At 34.3% G+C, this 19,316-nt stretch overlaps 2 protein-coding genes across 10 annotated transcripts in view; both read right to left on the reverse strand.

The window, feature by feature from the left end:
- Positions 1-19,316, reverse strand: part of LOC127865075 (membrane-associated guanylate kinase, WW and PDZ domain-containing protein 3-like) — a 165,735-nt gene that overhangs the window by 61,569 nt on the left and 84,850 nt on the right. For 5 of the 9 annotated variants that reach the window (XM_052404958.1, XM_052404957.1, XM_052404960.1 and 2 more), the window contains exon 6: positions 7,310-7,339. The exons of the other annotated variants lie outside the window; for them this stretch is intronic. In XM_052404958.1, the coding sequence (XP_052260918.1) occupies positions 7,310-7,339 (30 nt within the window). The remainder of the gene's footprint in view (positions 1-7,309; positions 7,340-19,316) is intronic. 9 annotated transcript variants of the gene reach the window in all.
- Positions 1-19,316, reverse strand: part of LOC127865107 (protein RD3-like) — a 575,560-nt gene that overhangs the window by 21,287 nt on the left and 534,957 nt on the right. The gene's annotated exons all lie outside the window — the stretch shown is intronic.

Raw genomic sequence — 19,316 nt, forward strand, 5'->3', positions numbered from 1 at the left:
GTCGATTAAAGGAGTATAATCAGAGAGTTATAATTATTTAATATCCCTTAGGATAATTCAACTGAGCTATTTAAGAATTGCCAACAATGTTCATATTATTATTAATTAATTTACAGTGGATGAACTTTTTAAATCCTCAATTATTTTTTTGCACATCATACCAACATCAGGAAGTAATTGTATTGACTTCGGAAAAATGTTCCATGAATCCACCAGTTATCATCTGAAGGCAATTAATTGAACATGTCGAAAGTCAACTTTTATACATAAACTGATTTATGGTTTCTATTGTGCCTACATCCAGCAATTCCTGTGAAATCAGTACCTTTGGTTAAAAAAAAATTACCAATAAAAACATAATTATGTTGCAGAAATGAGTTTACGAGTGATTTTACTTATGTAATTTTATATTTATCCCATTCAAGTTTCCTTCTAGGAAAGGTCCACATAATTGACTTAAATAACTGTTTTCATCTTTATTGCCTTGCATGCAAAATGGCATATTTTGCTTAATGTTTAATGAAACCAGGAAATTAATAAAGCAAACTTCTGTTTCAAGTTTCTAAAGCCAAATTTATCACTCCAGGAAATAATACCAAAATTAAAGTTAATGGAGATTAAAACAACACTTAAAATAAACAAGACTTTTGTCAAGCAATATGGTCCCCTACCAATGAAACTCCACCATTATCAGATTTTGATTTTTTTATTTGTTGCCACAGCAACCAGAATTTTTGACAGACATACTGACGGACACACAGAGCGCAAACCATAAGTCCCCTCTGGTATCACCGGAAGGGGAAAATAAGCAGCAGAACAAGGTTACACACTGCTAAGGTAGCCAGTAAACGTAAAATTCAATTATTTCAATTACAAATGAAAACAAGTGCATTGAGGACACCATCAGTTGATCAGACAAGAATCACTCTAGGGAGAAGGTATGGCAGAAGCTGTGCAGCTTTTTCTCCATAATGATGGGACAGTAACAATAGGCTAACTATGTCATTCAGCTAGATCATGCAATATTCATTAGCCAGCTAAAACAAACACCATTCTTTAAATTTTAATGAACAAAGAAAATGTTTGCAATCTGGAATGTGCCATATGACAATATCAAAAGTTCTTTAGTTGCCATGCCATGCAAGAAATCAATTATATTTTTTGGCTAATGAAATGCATAAATTCTAAAATTTCAAAAGTGAAAAGAATTCGCACTGGAATGTATGTACAGTACTGGGGTATCCAGCAACATGATTAACTCTATTCATAACTTTAGATATTATCTAACATTGCTCAGAAAACATCTTGATTTGTGACAACAGGAGTTCCATGACACCAATGATATAAATATTCCATCACAAAACTAACATAAAAAGTCTGCAAATCTCCAGAAAGAATCTGATTTGCTACAAATTACATTACACAAGGAAACGTGATACAAGCATACAACTTTGTATGAAATTCACATTTTCCATTTCAATCTGGCAAAAACTCTGCCCAGACACATAAAGATGCCAAAATTTGCATAGCATTATCCAGCATCGGAATTTAAAACGGCAACACCCTTCAATAGGAAATAAGCATTCAATATATCTTCATGGAAAAATTAAGCATGTATTTGAATTAAAAATGTGTACAGAACTAAATTTGATGATCATTTATTTTGACCAGTCTTTATTTACTTTTGAAATGTGTGTAAGCTTGAGGTATTTTACTAGTTAATACCAATTCCAATAACCACGAATTGAACTTAGTACTTTTCATTAGCTTTGCAAATTATAGTTTTTGTGAACAAATTCCACGAGCATTGCTAGCAAGGACATAGTATCTTTGGTTACACGTTCTGTTCAAAAGAAGACAATGACCTTGACCTATATGTACTAGTAAGGATAATATGGTAACTTTGATTGCTTAGTCAGGCTTGTGTACTCTCTGGTCAAAAGAACACAGCGACCTTGACCTACATGAACAAACCCCACTTACATTTGCTAGCAAGGACACAGCCACTTTGTCTTAATGCTTAGTCAGGAATGGGCAAAAGGTCTGTTCAAATGAAGACAGTGACCTTGACCTATATGTACTAGTAAGAATAATATGGTAACTTTGTCTGATTGTTTAGCCCGGAATGGGTATATACGGTCTGTTCAAAAGAAGACAGTGACCTTGACCTATATGTCCTAGTAAGGATAATATGGTAACTTTGTCTGATTGTTTAGTCTGGAATGGGTATATACGGTCTGTTCAAAAGAAGACAGTGACCTTGACCTATATGTACTAGTAAGGATAATATGGTAACTTTGTCTGGTTGTTTAGTCCGGAATGGGTATAAGGTCTGTTCAAAAGAAGACAGTGACCTAGACCTATATGTCCTAGTAAGGAGATAATATGGTAACTTTGTCTGATTGTTTAGTCCGGAATGGGTACAGGGTCTGTTCAAAAGAACACAATGACCTTGACCTATATGTACTAGTATGGATAATATGGTTACTTTGTCAGATTGTGTAGTCACGCTTGTGTACTCTCTCTGATCAAAAGAACACAAGCCTTTCATTGCATTTGTTCAGCGTTATATTTAAGAGAAAGACCTTTCAAATGAACAGACCTAAAGATGATGTTCAATGGAATGATGAAGAGAAATTCCCTAAATATTGTAGAGATCTAAATCTAAACAAAAAGCAGTCATGATCTTTTGTTTGTGACATTTCAGCTAGTACGCCATACAGCGCCGTCATCGGGACATTTGGAACAGTTTCTTCACTCCGTGTAGCTTTCAACACCAGACCGCCTGCGATCGTTCATCAACTTGGAATGCATGTTTTTGCGGCTTGTTCTGTCACTGTTGCAGAATGCCAACATAACATGTGCAGCCACACAAACAATGCTGGTGCTATAGTTAGAAGTTTTTTGACGTCTTGCTCAGATTATATACATGTCTTCTACACAGATAAAACAGAAGCATAAAGTAAACCTGCTCATTGAAAATGGCATACTGCCTACATCAATGTCATTTGCAAAGATCAGATTTCAGGCTCAACATGCATAAATTTCTTTTAATGATATGAGAAGAATTTTTTCCACATAAAAATCATTTAGATAGAGGAAAGGAGCTTATTTTTGTCCCGTAATATAAAGACAGTCTTTATGATCTCGTTTTCGAAAAACAGACGTTAAAACTATATATAACGTCTCATGAAATATACACACCTTTTTTGTCAATCTAGATTGATTTGCAAACAGCTGTAGTTAAATCCGTTATTTTGATGAAAAAAGCTTGAATTGCTCAAACATTAATGTTAAGTATAGAAACACTCATTTTTTTTTAAATATCAATGTGAACGAATCAATAAGTTTCCATTTAATAAATGCTTATTAAAAAGGCAAATCACAGATATAAACACTACTGAAAACTTCAAGAAGCGTGGAAGCAAAGAACATTAACTTGTTTGTATGTTAATATCGTATAACATCTCAAACAAACAAATGACCGGGCCTTGAGAACATAAAAGTGAGAAATAAGGGAATATATCTGAAAATCAAATAAAAAACTGATGATAATTCTCCCTTTCCAAAATTAAGCTAACACATTTCTTATCATGACGCTGATCAAAGGCATTTATTTTTGGATGCAAAAATGCCAGAATGTCAACAAATACACAAGAGTCAAGCTGTGGTTTATCTAGCAGACATGGAAGAGCCATCTGCAGACCAGTATCATACATAATACCACCCAAATACCCTGATAGATGATAGGCTTCCCAGAATAAATAACATGGAAAAGGATGGAAGCATTATGGATGTAGACCGGTGAGATGTAACAACCCAATATCTGAACAAATAACATTAGCACTGCTGTAGGTTCATTGATTAAGGCTTTCTGATGTGACCACTAACAACAGTATTTTATATCTACAAGATCATCTGTTTAGAGGTCACCCATTTATCAAGAAGTGAAAACTGGTTTGGAACATTTAACTGTATAACGCAGATATCAAACATAATATTTTTCAAATATCATTATTTCATTTTGAACGATCACACAAAGATAAAACAAGGGACAAAACTGTCACAAAACCAGGTTTTCATTGTGAAAAAAAAATCTGATAAAGGGAGAAAACTCAAACTGAACTTTTGAAATTACCAAAAAAAATTAACCCCCTTTGTAAGTTTTTTTTTTTTTTTAAATCTATTTTTAGTCGTGGCGACCTTGACATTGGAGATATTGACGTGATTCTTTCGTGGGACACACCGTCCCATGATGGTGAACAAATGTGCCAAATGATTTTAAAATCTCACAATGAATGACATAGTTATGGCCAGGACAAGCTCATTTATGGCCATTTTTGACCTTTGAACTCAAAGTGTGACCTTGACCTTGGAGATATCGACGTAATTATTTCGCGCGACACACCGTCCAATGATGGTGAACAAATGTGCCAAATGATTTTAAAATCTGACGATGAACGACATAGTTATGGCTCGGACAAGCTCATTTATGGCCATTTTTGACCTTTGAACTCAAAGTGTGACCTTGACCTTGGAGATATCGACGTTATTATTTCGCGCGACACACCGTCCAATGATGGTGAACAAATGTGCCAAATGATTTTAAAATCTGACAATGAACGACATAGTTATGGCCCGGACAAGCTTATTCCGCCAGCCCGCCAGCCCGCCAGCCAGCCAGCCAGCCCGCCAGCCAGCCAGCCCGCCCGCATTCGCCAATCTAATAACCAGTTTTTTCCTTCGGAAAACCTGGTTAATTAATATACTCCTTTCACGGGCCCTGATTTTGTGAATCTATTGAAATCAGAATCCTCAGACCAGGTTGCGAAATGCATCTATAATAGTTATCTACCTAGTTCATACAAGACAGCTGCTGTTGATATACTCTCTAATAAACTTCCCAGTAACAATACATCATAAAGAGATAAATGTCATACAAAAATGCATTGTGAAACTTCCACAAAATTCTATATCTTCTGCACAAGATATCTCAACCCACCCCACCCTAGATGCTGGTCAGAGATAGTGCCCGGTCCATGATAGAGCATGTTTAAAGGCACTCTGACACTTACATTATCACAACATGTACATCAGGATGTAGATCCTGTACATGCATAATTTAACATGTAAATTTAGCAATAAAACCTTGAGAAAATACATCTGTGGATTATCCGATTCATTGACATTCAGAGATTCACATGATAAAGTTCAGACATAAAATTTATCATAATAATTTATTATAATGATTTAAAGAACACTTACATCAAATAAAAGTGTTTACAATCTAATCAATTTAATTATCAATATAATCCAAAACAGTTATAAACTAGAGAAAGTGAAATATTACTATAGAATCTTATGACAGAGAAAACATAAAATACAGTGTGAACTATACAAGTAGTTTGAGTCTCTCACAAATTATCTTCAGTCAATAATCTGAATAAGTAACAGTACAAATAAGTGTTACTCAACAAGAAATTAACATTAATAAAATTAATCAAAATGGTTTTGAAAAAAGAGAATCAATACCTCTCAGGAATAGAGTCAAGAACATGTACATACTTCCCACATTGAAACAACAAAATAATACAACATAGCAATCTTTGCTAAAACAGACAGATTAGCAATTGAAATAGTTTACATTGCTTGATAACCCTAATTCCACCACACAAAGGGCAGATACCTTTTACAGCCCCTAATTTACATACAATCACACTGGGACTCCATTATCCCACAAAAGCTTTACCAATTGGACTGCAGGCAATGGTTAATGTGCAGTCATGATGCAAACATTGCGCAATCAATGTGCATCAGATATCAACCAAAAGTTGACACACCTCCTGTCTCTAGTACAGCAACAGAATGGTTAATTAATACTTCATGTAGTACATAAAGAAGTTTATTTTGTAAGTAACACTAGTCTCTGTAAGAAGACTGTCAGTAACAATGCTAGTATCTAGCTGCTAAATTTAATTCATGAAATATGAACTTGCAGTAAGATTTTTATGTTTATAAGCACTATGCAAAATATTTAAATAAGCGTATAACAGTTTTACATGAATGCAAGACAAATATAATGTAAGCTGTATTGCAGCAAGATTTCTCAAACTGATGTCTGGAACATTAAAAACTACAAAAATGAGATCTACACGATGAACTGCCATGTAAAGGAATGCATTTACAACTTAACCAAAAAAAGGATAAAAAATAGGTCAATACCATATCGTTTCACTAATTTGATGCAGTCCCCAACAAAGAGTTGATGCATGATTTGTAACCTCCAGAAAACCAACTAGGGCTACACCTTACCTTCCCTGTTCATTTCCCAGGGTGCCTTAGCTAAGAAAAATAATCATGCACAAATGAGCAAGGCACAATAGCAAAAAAGTACTGCCGAAATAAAAACATCTGGAATCCATGCTACACCTGAATTTCATACACTCAGAAGAGGAAAATAACTCAGTGTTTATAGTCATTATTTACATTTTTGCTTGACACAAAGAAACACAACTTAGATTTGGTCTTAGAATTATATGAGATTCCTCAAAGAAAACCCTAGCCTGATTCTGACTGAAAAATAAAGATCAAAAGAATAATGCAAGCAGACTAGCTAATAGCTTTTCCGGTTCAATAAATCATGTAACAGGCAATAAACAACAGTCATGATAGTGAACTATAGAACTGTGCACCATAAAAACTGTGAAGGTCCTGTTTATTTTTAGTTTAACTGGATAACAATAGCACAAACAATAGCTTTGGTGAAAGTAAACATAGTACTTCTTTCATCATTCCATGAAACTTGTTTATTCTTTACATAAAAAGTTTACACACAGCTTGCTTTATTGACCATGTAAAGTTTGCAAAAGGGCTTTTTTTTAAAATCTACAAACAAATATTTTCGAACATTGTTCTAACTCTTAAGAAAACAATGTTTACATACATTTATTAACATTAATAAATGTGCAACACAAATCAGCTACATACATCAAGATTTGACATCTCAATGACGAATAATAGATGCAAAATTCAAAAGTGCATATTAACAAACGTTATTGTAACATGAGTTATTAGAAATCCAAAAATATTGTTCTATTTGACCGGCATCATTCGAAAATAAGTCTTAAGCCATATGTAGTCATACGCTCTGTCTTGCCTGTAGCTACCCTGTCAGCTAGCAAGATTACAAAACCTTGCGTGACTTTATAGCAGACAGTGTAGCTCCTGACCACACTACCTAGGCAGCACATTGCATAAGCCTCATTTTCGCATGATGCAGTCAATTGATACATGGGTACCAGAAACTCACCCAGCATATTACGTCCTAGCCTACCAATATCTGGAAAGATGTTATAAAGAATTTAGACTTTTTTTCAAATCGTAGCTAATTTTTTTTATTTTACAAATTTGAACAACCGCACACATTCATTTTAAGTATTTTCAAAGTCCAAGCTTATTTATTTATTATACAGATTCATTACACATTGTGTTTTTTTTCTATTTTCTTTAAAAATGTTTTTATAAGTTAAATACATTTTTATTGTCATTTATTAATGCAATTTTCTATAAATTATCATAGGTCTTAATACACTGAAGTTCAATATTTTACATTCAAACATAAAGGCATTTTGGCTCATACTCAGACCAAAGGGAGACTATCATTAACACACACAATACTAAATTTATCAAATGAAGAGAGACAACTTACCATTATCAGCGATTTTATCAGGAGCCTTGTTAGCTAACCTAGGGTCCAACCAATGAGTTTGTTCTGTGTTGTGACTGAAATATCACATTAGAAATTGAATGGTTTAAAGGACACATAATTACATTAACACTTGCAAGAAAAAAAAAGTAAAATTAAAAAGACCATTTTTAATATACCATTAAGAACTCGCATGATTACTGGTACATGTATTAGTGACTTCAACACAGCAAGCTAAACATACAGGTAACCATATTTATTTATGTTTGCTTTTGAGCTAGAAATATTTGCCATATAGATTTTTCCCAAAAAAATGACACAACGTATATGCGATTTTGATGCAATACCATGATATTTTCTTAGTGAAAATTTAGACATGTTTGTAACTGTCTACAAATAAACATTAATTTGTTAACAATAGGATGAAGTCTAGTATAAAGATGGTGTGTTTTATTGATATATACTTATAAATATTTTTCAATACAAAGCAGTGTACTGGGTAGTAAACCAACAGCTCAAGTCCAGTTTTGAGCCTTTGACAAATAAATGTAGTGTAAGACACATGACATACTCTATAAAATATGTTTGCCCATCTTCCGTCACAGCCATCTCCCAGTTGGGTGGCAGTGGCCCCAAGCTGTCAGGACTACTTGACCTCTCCAGGGATTTTCCCCGAGGCGGGGGATCTGGAAACTCCCTCCTAGAACTGAGGGGCGATGTGGGGGATGAGGGCATGTCAGTGTTGCTACGGTTACGCCTCCTCTTTCCCTCGGAGGATGGATGGGCGCCGGGCAGCATGTTGCCTACAGAGCTCGTTCGGCGCGGGATCTGTCCCTGGGGGTCCTTAGGAGGTTTGGGCGTACCATACATGTTACCTGGACAAAATAATAATGCAATTATAGGTATTTAGGTTCAGATACAACAACTCTGTCCCCAATTTTGTCTGAAAACTCCACTAATGTTAATAAATACTGAACAAAAATATGAAAGTCTGCACGTTAATATGTTTGTTAAGTTCCAGCCCTGTAGCTGCAATACTTTTTAAGTTTTGCATGACACATGTTACAAAAGGCGTTTTGTTATAAACAAAAATGGCCATGCCTGCCCAACAGCACTGTTTATTTGATTCAACATTTTAATAAATATTCAAGGAATTACACTCACAAGAAAAGTCCAACTTGTTTGTTTTAATCAAGAACAGGACACATTTTCATTGTTAAGACTCACAAGGCAATGCATACCATCAAACATTCCACTCTCCAGAAGGCAGCCTGTTTTCTCCAAGGCCTGGAACTCCTCCCCAGACAGGAAAGTGTAGTCCACACCATTTACCTCCCCTGGCCGGGGCTCTCTGGTAGTGCCTAGCAGGAGGGAAATGATAACAAATACAACAAAACATAATTGAACAGTATGACAAGTTCTTCAAATGGTTTCTAGTAATGTTCTTTGCTTTATAAGGTTACCTCAGCGATTTCTTTGCCATATTGGGAAAAGAACCGGCATCGCGCAAATTTGGATAGATTTGAACGAAAATCCCTGAAAACTCATGAAGTCTTCAGATAGGGAATTATGGGACTTTTCAAATGCTTGGTACTTAATTACATGAACCCATCTAAAAATAATTGTACATGCATTTTTGCCTAAATGTTCAGTTCCTGTTTCGGTGCTCATTTGTTTCCTTGCAGATATAAATGTGCTTTTGGAAAGAAATTGACACAATTTTTCTTCCTTTTGGGAATTTTATGGACAGTCTCTGGGAATATTGTAATTTTTCCATGTTTGGGAAAGTGCCTTTTACTGATACTTAAGGAAGAGGGAAAAAATCGCTGAAACTGTACCAAACTTTTTAGATATCAGACATTTTCAAGCTTTTAAACTTTATAATTATGTCATTCTGGAAATTAAAACCTCCCCATGAAAGACAAATGTTACAGATGAAGTCACATTTTCAGTTCTTAGCGTTCTGGCACGGCATCATTAAAGTTGGGTCACAGGTCATGAAAACTTAAGGATATTTTTTTAACTTTTTAAACACAACTAATTATGTTAAAATTAATGTTATCAACTCTTTTGAGCAAAACTACACATGAGAAAAAGCACTCCACTTCAGTATGATAATATGCAAGCAAAAGATTAAAGCATGAATTTAAATCAAATTGGAAATTCATGTTAAGTTTTCTTTATTATTTATATTTAAATTGTTCCGCTGCAAATTCTTAATTTCTCTCAAAGAACTGTCAAAATTTGTGTACACCATTTTAGGAATGGGGCTGTTTCTGTTTGGATTGGGAAAAATCCTGTTGTTTTGATTGTAAGTGGGAAATTAGTATTTTTATTTTTTGCTATCAAATACTTTTAATCTGAGAATAAAACTGATTTCAATTTTCAGCCCAGATTTCAGAAAATATTTATTTCACCAATGTGTGTGTGCAAAATAAATTCCTACTATACATTGGTTTTAAGGGAAAATCTGACAATTATGTGATAAAATTGCAAGTTGGCACCTTTAGGAGCACTGGTACTAACTACTATTTCACACACTAGTTGTATGTAATTATAATTCTTAATTAAAAAGGCAATCTGAATACATAAATATTCACCCATGTTGTTTTTCTGTCTATTCAGAGATCCAAGTTATTCATGAGACAAATTATCCTGAAAAAGTATCCAAGTTCAGTTACTTAAAGCACTTAAAAAAGGGCTCTAACATAGCAATTATCTGATTCAATTGAAATTGGTTTTCCTTTAATTTTCTGAAACTTAGAGAGAAATTAGGAGCTTAATCAATACAAATCAATACAAAGAACAATCTTAATACCCTCACAGAGAACTGGACCATAAATTATTCAAGAGTTAATTTTCATTTAATTTATCTAGATTGGACCATAAAACAATAATCCAATGTTTTTTAAGAAACACAATTACCCAATTAACTTCATGAGATTTTTAAGGTATTTTGTTGAACCGAACAGGAATTTGGTAACCATGGAATTAAAAGTCTAACAATTGTTTTGCTATTATTTAACAATTTATTAAGTAGGCAATCAATTTTTAAATGACATAATTTTATTCAAAATATGTGTTCAGGTCTGTTGGAAAGAACAAAAGCATGTAAGTAGACCAATAATAAGTCCTCATCAGTCTTTAGCATCCTGGCATAAGATTTTTCAGTCTACAGACAGCCCTGTATGAGTACATGGCACGGTTCTGAGGTAGAGATAACTAACATGGCACGTTTCTGAAGAAGAGGTAACTTACATGGCACGGTTCTGAGGTAGAGATAACTTACATGGCACAGTTCTGAGTAAGAGGTTACTTACATGGCACAGTTCTGAGGTAAAGGTCACTTACATAACACAGTTCTGATGTAGAAGTAACTTACATGGCACTGTTCTGAAGTAGAGGTCCCTTACATGGCACGGTTCTGAGGTAGAGATAACTTACATGGCACAGTTCTGAGGTAGAGGTAACTTACATGGCACAGTTCTGAGGTAGAGGTAACTTACATGGCACGGTTCTGAGGTAGAGATAACTTACATGGCATGGTTCTGAAGAAGAGATAACTTACATGGCACGGTTCTGGAGTAGAGGTCACTTACATGGCACGGTTCTGAAGTAGAGGTCACTTACATGGCACGGTTCTGAGGTAGAGGTCACTTACATGGCACAGTTCTGAAGTAGAGGTCACTTACATGGCACTGTTCTGAAGTAGAGGTCACTTAAATGGCACGGTTCTGAAGTAGAGGTCACTTACATGGCACGGTTCTGAAGTAGAGGTCACTTACATGGCACAGTTCTGAAGTTGAGGTAACTTACATGGCACGGTTCTCAGGTAGAGGTCACTTACATGGCACGGTTCTGATGTAAAAGTAACTTACATGGCACTGTTCTGAGGTAGAGGTTATCCCTGATGGTCTGCTGGAGGTCGTGGTCTATCGAGCCCTTGGGGAACCGAGAGCCCAGGTACTGGCGCAGGTCCCGCGGCAGCTGACCTGCAACCACAAAACACCATGGAGTCATGAGGAGCTAAGCCCGAGTAAGAATATATGTCCAATAAATCAGCTTAACCCAGATGCCAAGCCTTCTCCTGGCAATTTTGGAAAATTAAAATTTAGGTTCTTGGATTTTTTTGCGGCAAAAGATTTTGGAAGAACTAATTTAATCGTGCTCTTTATATTAATTCACATATTAAGAAAAAAATCATGCAAATTATAGTTATATATCATTTTGTTTTGGGAAAAATACGTTTGGAAAAGGCCTCGGTGCAATACATTTGCATTTTTTATTGAGTGATTTGTTTTGGGTTTGTTATCTTTTTGTATTGATATTGCATGCAACAAGTTATCTTGATATGATAAAATTATTGATAATCGTTTGTGCTAATTAAATTAGAAATCCCATCATGCATAGCAAACTTAGAGGCTGATCACTAAATTGTACTATCCCATTAATTTAAACATATAAGGAATATGCAAGAAGTATGCAAATAAAAAAAACGTGACCTTAAGAGAGCAATATGGTTGTTGCATGCAACATTTACATAAATATGACACAAACATAACAGGGTTTATGTTCTAGCTTTATTTTTGTTAGTTTTGTACGAAAAAAAAACATTCTAATGAATAATGATCTAGATGTAATTCATACAATAATGTACATCAACAATTGATGGGCCTATTTAAAATGTCAAAAAGAAAAAGGAGGTAGAAAGAAAAGAATTTTAATAGTTTTTATCTGATTTTTTGTTTGGTCTATTATAGACTATACCCGTTTGTGGAAAATGACTGTTTTAATACAATACATCTATTCTAAGATCAAAGAGATCTGGTAACTCAGTATACGTATTTTTGGTTCAACAGTTTATTATGCATGTAATATATATATAAATATAATAATGTAACTCAAGTGTTTTTTTACCAGTTTGGGAATCATGCAGGGCCTTTTGGATTTGGAAAAATCATGTCCTCTGAATTTTTTTGCTTACAAATACTTTGCAGTTGAGAGTACAGGTGTTTTTTAAATATCAGATTATTAAGGTTAAACTCACTGATCTGATTAGAGAGATGAACTGAATGTTGTGATTTATTAAAAAATACTTAAAAATAATTATTTTGGGAAAGATTCTGTTGCAAATTTTAGGTAAGTCATTTGGAAAAAAAATGCTCAGAGATTGGGAAAACAGCCAATATAAACAAACAACACAGATAAATCATAGTATTAATTACATTCATTAGATGCAAAAAGTTGTCAACATAATTTTGAGGTCAGAACATAATACAACATTTTTCACATGTTTTGTTATGCAGCATAAGCAGTTAAAGAATGCCACAGTTTTCTCATGAAATATGTTTGCAATGAAAAATACATCATAGTAAATTCTTCAAAATGTCAAGTGTGTTGCTGAAGCAAGGCAAAAGTCTACTTAAAGCGAGTACAAAAATAATTGGAGGATAGCAAGAATGAGTGAAACTACAAGGGGCCATGATGGATCTATAGCACTCACCTGAGTTGACACTACACTTATGGTCAAATACTTGACCTGGTTACCTAGTTTTTGACCCCACTTGACCCAGATTTGAACAAGGTTGTTATTGTCAAGATTATCATCCTAACCAAGTTTCAGCAAGATTGAGTACTACTTGTAGCATCAACAGTGGTAAAAAGGTTTTTCTCAGACTTGAGCTGTTGACTCAGGATTGAAATTGGCCAAGATATTGTCAAGATAAACATGCTGGTCACACATCATCAAAATTGAGTCATAAATGTGGCTCATAGAGAAGGACAATAGGTTTTCTACATTTGACCTAGTGACCTAGTTTTAGTTTAGAGATTTCATATGACCCAATTCAAACTTGGCCTGGATATTGTCAAGATAATCATTCTGATAAAGTTTTATCAACATCAGATTAAAAAACAAGGCCTCTTTAGTGATAAGCTTAGAAACAATATGGATCAAATTTTGTAGATGCAAATCAATTTGCAACAAGAGGGCCTGAAAGGCCCAAGGTATCCCCCACAACATATGCTTTGTTTGAGGATGGGTGCAAATTGGACGGATGAACATAATGATAGATGGACGGACGGAGGACAATAACACAAATGAAATCCGCCAAAGCACTTCCAAGATATGGCTCCAGACACAAAAGTGCCGGACGGACAGCCAGACGGACAACGCCAAAACAATATCCCTCTACCTCTGGCGCGGGAATATATTCATACCAAGTTTCAAAGAAATCCGCCAAAGCGCTTCCAAGATATGGCTCCGGACACACAAATGCCTATAGTAAAAAGCATTTTTTCAAGATACAAAGGGCCATAAGTCTGTTTTTTAACAGATGGTGTACAATGCCATTTGGCGTGCATCATCCTCTTATGCATATATATACTCATACCAAGTTTAAATGAAATCCGCCAAAGAACTTCCAAGATATGGCTCCGGACACTAAAAAGCATTTTTTCAAGATACAAAGGGCCATAAGTCTGTTTTTAACAGATGGTGTACAATGCCATTTGGCGTGCATCATCCTCTTATGCATATATATACTCATACCAAGTTTAAATGAAATCCACCAAAGAACTTCCAAGCTATGGCTCCGAACACAAAAGTGCCGGCCGGACGGACGGACAGCCGGACGGACAGACGGACAACGCCAAAACAATATCCCTCCGCCTCTGGCGGGGGATAACAAAGCAAATATTTGTGTTCTGGTCTCAATAAATGAAAGTGTATGTGCAAAGAGATCTTAATGTTGTTAGTGCTATCTAAATGACCACTTGGGAGAGCCTTTATTGACTAGGAATACAGGGTGGAATGTGGATAGTGCACAATACTTTGATAACATGCTAGTATATGATCATCTAAGTGGTCATCAAGATAGATATAAGGCATGCCATTCCCTTACAGGGTTTAATGGAGCGGTACTTTTCAGCTTGAGCTGGCCGACCATTTAACAGTTTCCAGTTTTAATTAAATATTGGTAGAAAAGGAAAGCAAAAAATGCTTAACATAAACAGATGAGCAACAAATGTGCTTGTGGACCAAATAAACAATAATTATGATAATGGCTGAGATTAAAATGCTAGAAGATGCCACAAATGTAAAATCCGTGTTTTTCTTGACCTTTTTGCAAAAGGGCCCAGCACTTTAAATTGAGAAACATACGCTAAATTTTGACAAAAAAACGGAAAGTTCAGTGTTTTGCAGGCAATAATATTAACTTGAGAATGTAAGTGTTTTAAACACTGTAATTGCTAAGATTTAATTCTAAAATTGGAAAATTAAAAGTGTTTTTTTGCTTGAAAAAATTTGAACTTGGAAATGTAAGTTTTTTAACATTGAAATTGCTAAGGTTTAACACACAGAGCAGGAAATGGAGCTAAACTACCTGTAGATCTAATGATTTATTTTTAATTTGGGGGCAATTATTTGAGGAAAATATATACATTTTGAGATGAGGATTGGGAACTTATTTCTACCCCAAATTTGAACAACAAAATACACTGATAATCAAAAATGTATAATCAAACTGTCTGAATTTGAGTTCATTTATTATTTATAAAAAAGCATGGTGTTTACTGGTCATCTCGCTCAGAGACTGGGTGATCACATTTTCTTAACAGAAAAGTTCAGGGTATATATGCATAAAAAAGGCATTAGTGTTGATAGTTTGACAGCAATATGTCATCTGAGATGATAGATTGCTTCACATTTTAGATAGGTTATCTCAGTTCCTTACAGAACCGGGTCACAAAACAAACACAACTGCCAAATGTTTCCATGATAAAGGCGGAGAAGTAATTGACCAACCCGCCTCAGTACAACACTTTGAAGAAGAAAAGATATGGGGTTGTTTTGAAATTACATGTAACAAAAATATTCAATCCCAAAAATTAGAAGGGAATTTTATAAGTGGATGTTTAACAAATAATATGTTTTTTAAACAATACAACACTAATTTATCCATTTGGAAAGGCTAAGTTTATTACTAAAATTTCTATATAAAGCAATTTATGAGAGAAAAAAATAGCCATACACAGACTTCAAGTACACTCAAATGATGAAAACTTGTATTAAGCAGCTATGTCTACCTTTTCGTAGCATATATACATCTCTGAAACACAAGAACCTTTCATTCCCAAAAAAGAACAACTGACAAGTGCCCATTGATTTCCCTATTCATTTAACAAATCTGTTCTCAAGAAGTCCTCAAAAACAAAGTTGAAAACAATGAACAGCAAAGTTCATACAAAATGCAGTTAAATAATTTCTTTTAAGCACATTACAACTACCACTGATTGTAAAATAGATATTGGGTTTCAACAACATGTGATTTGTAAATTGCACTGAAGTTGTGCACTAATCAATATTTTAAAACTGATTTAAACATTTGATAAAGCAGCAGTAAGAGTTTTACAATGAAATAACTAAACGAGCAGAAAAGCTAGTTAACCCTGTCATCTCCAACAACATAAAACCACTGGCCCAAAGCTATTCCAAATATCTGAACCTTGACCCTGTCAAGATGACAAGACAGTGACAGACATGTTCTTAATCACTGAAAAGCTATTTTATACAAAGCTAGCCAAAGATCAGGTTCACCACTCGCCAAAATGTCACCAATCTACTTTATTTGGAATGGGAGCACAGGAATAGTGACATGACTGGTTAATGGACAGCTTCATAAATAGAATTATCAGAAAGAAATTATCTCTACACATGAAAATGAATTTTGATTGCTTGTTTAATTCTAATCGATACTGGTATAATTGGTAAATAAAGAACTTTTAAGCCTTTTGTTTACATGGTGTTACATGTTACGTACACTGTCACTTTACCTTGGAAAAAAAAAATTTAACAGAATTGAGAGGTGACAAAGTTGCATTTGATTTGACCTATTTGTGGAGATTGACAAATAACAATTTACTAATTTCAATACACAGATCCTGAAAAGAAAAATTAAGTGAGATTAAAGGATCAAAATTACATGAGGTACACACATAGATATTAAAACTTTTTAAATGAGAAAATTATATTGCTTCAATGTGCAAAGAATGATGTGAAATCTTACACTCATAATTTTAGGTAAAATAAAACCTCTGTCCTTCAAGTCAATGCTGAAAAAAACAAGGGGAAAATAAAAATAAATACACAACTGGAATCCAATCATATATAACAAAGTCAAATTAGAGGCTTCTTTCAAATTGAAAATTTATTAAAAATCATGCAGTTTTCCCCTTTATCTAAACTAACACCAGCTTTTTCATTTCTCTAATCAGCAATTTAAGTAATTATACTTCCCAAAATCAAAATGGTATTTTTCCAATGAAAAGAGGAAACCCCTTCATAAATAATTATGAATAGGATACCAAAAAAATTAAGATGCGTATTCAGTAACAGAAATAGTTTCAGTATGTAACCTAATGCAATAAAAAAGCCTTTTATTTTACAGCACCATGTTCCTGTATGCAACAACTATCAGTAAAACTATAAATAAATAAACATTGTTTTGGAATGATGTACAAATGAACAACTTATATGAACAACTACTGGCATGCACATAAGAATTATGTTAATTTAAGATCAATCCAAATAGACTTGTACAATTAAACAAATACTTACCATGTATTCCAACACTCATAACTTTGATACCAATATTTATATTTTAATCATAAAATCCAAACACTGTTTTCCCCTCTCACTGCATCTCTGGTACATTGTAACCCTCGTACCCTAAAAAATCTCCAGTCATTAAGTATAATAAATAATGAAGCTGTTGAATGACAGATTGACAGTGATGAAGTTATTGACCACTGGTGAAAACATCTTATTGATTTTTGATGAGCTTTCATGTCTATGGTTTCTTTAAAACAAAACTGCTCACTTAGAATAACAGTCAAATCCAAACTAGGCAAATTTTTACAGGACAGTAGGTACTGTAAAATGGAAAAAAGTACAGGACCTCCTTTTTTTTTACAGGACCTACCGGCTACAGAATATAATAGTAAAATAACTTGGTTTCATTGCTGGGATCAAGGTGTTTATGATATAAAATGATAAATTATTAAAAAGCAATTCATTTCAAGGTCACACATTTGTATCTGACGTTAAATAATAATACACGCCATACATGCTACGATCGCCGAAATCGCCATTGGCGATTACAATTCCTGGCTGGCGATTAAAAATAAGATTTTCATGAAATTGGCAATTGAAAAAAATAAACCCTGTGCTTTACAAATGCACACTCTAAATGCCTGTTTTCAGGCCGTATAAATTGGTATTCATATAAATCGCCAGAAACATCGCTTAGATTACACAGATAACACCCTTACTGGAAAGGCCCCAGGGGATAATGACGACCCCCTAGGTCGATAATCCACATGGCTAATGTCTTAATTGGTCACGCTTTACACTGCGACCAGACTTTTCGAACATTTGGGTTACTTGGCGATTTAGGTGATAACTGAATCACTGAAGCGTGCCGTGTAATGACCTATGCTATAGATGTTACGATTCAACGTTATCGAATCGACCAGTACGGAATTGTCATTTAATCAGATTGGCGGAGTTATGGCATTGACAAAGCCACTATAAACTAATTTCCCAAGAAACAACGATTTTGATTGGCTAAAAAAGTAGATAAGAGTAACTTCCCTTTACGGTCGCTATGCGACTTGAAAGACCGATTTAGAAAGTGAGTTGCAGATTCCGGGAAAAATGGATGCTGCGAACGAAAATGGTAAGTCGAAACAACAGAAATTAACACAATTCTTTAGACAAAAAGGCGGACAGAATAATGTAAACTCAGGAAATGACCAAATGTGAGGTTCTCGATCGGAGGACGTCTAAAATAGTGCAGACGTGAATGCAGAATCGGAAACGTCTACCTGTCAAGTCTCACGGTTTCGCCGTCTGTTATATAAGGTAAAAAAACCCAGACTACATGTTGTGTACACTGCAATATTTACATAGAGCAAAATGGCAAATTACGCTTCGATGATGGGAATTAAATTGGCATCTTGTTATTTGTCCAGTTTTTGAAATGCGTGTACATAGGAAACTGAATCCTGTTGTTCTTGATTAATTCCAGAATGTATTTCACAAAGCAATCAGTGTTTTTTTATGGCAATTTCGGGGCCGATATTCTGCCCCATTCCCCTCAAAAAAGGGTATATATATTTCCCCCATTTTGTAACAAAAATCCCCTCCAGAAGTTTAAAAAAAAAAAAATTTTTTTTTTTTTTTTTAGAAAGAACTGTCTCATAATCATGATAAATATATCTCAAATTTATTTCATAAACAACTAACAAAGTATATAACTATAATTAATTTTATTTTGAATTATTATAAAGAGTTGTATTAAATAGTTTTTCCCAAATCAGTGGACTTTTCACATTAATTGCATTTTTCTTCCAAAATGGCCAAGAAAAGGCCTGATGTATCTATATAGTGTCAATATTTGTTGATAAAATCATTCCAATTTGGTCCATTTTATTGATAAAAAATGCCCAATATGCCATTTTATCGATTTAAAAGATCCCAATTAGACTCAAAATGGCTAAGAAAACTGAGACTGTGCATGAAGGCTGAACTGTCTGCAAATAATGTTGA

Source organism: Dreissena polymorpha, chromosome 1 (assembly GCF_020536995.1).
Source record: "Dreissena polymorpha isolate Duluth1 chromosome 1, UMN_Dpol_1.0, whole genome shotgun sequence".
Lineage (NCBI taxonomy): Eukaryota > Metazoa > Mollusca > Bivalvia > Myida > Dreissenidae > Dreissena > Dreissena polymorpha.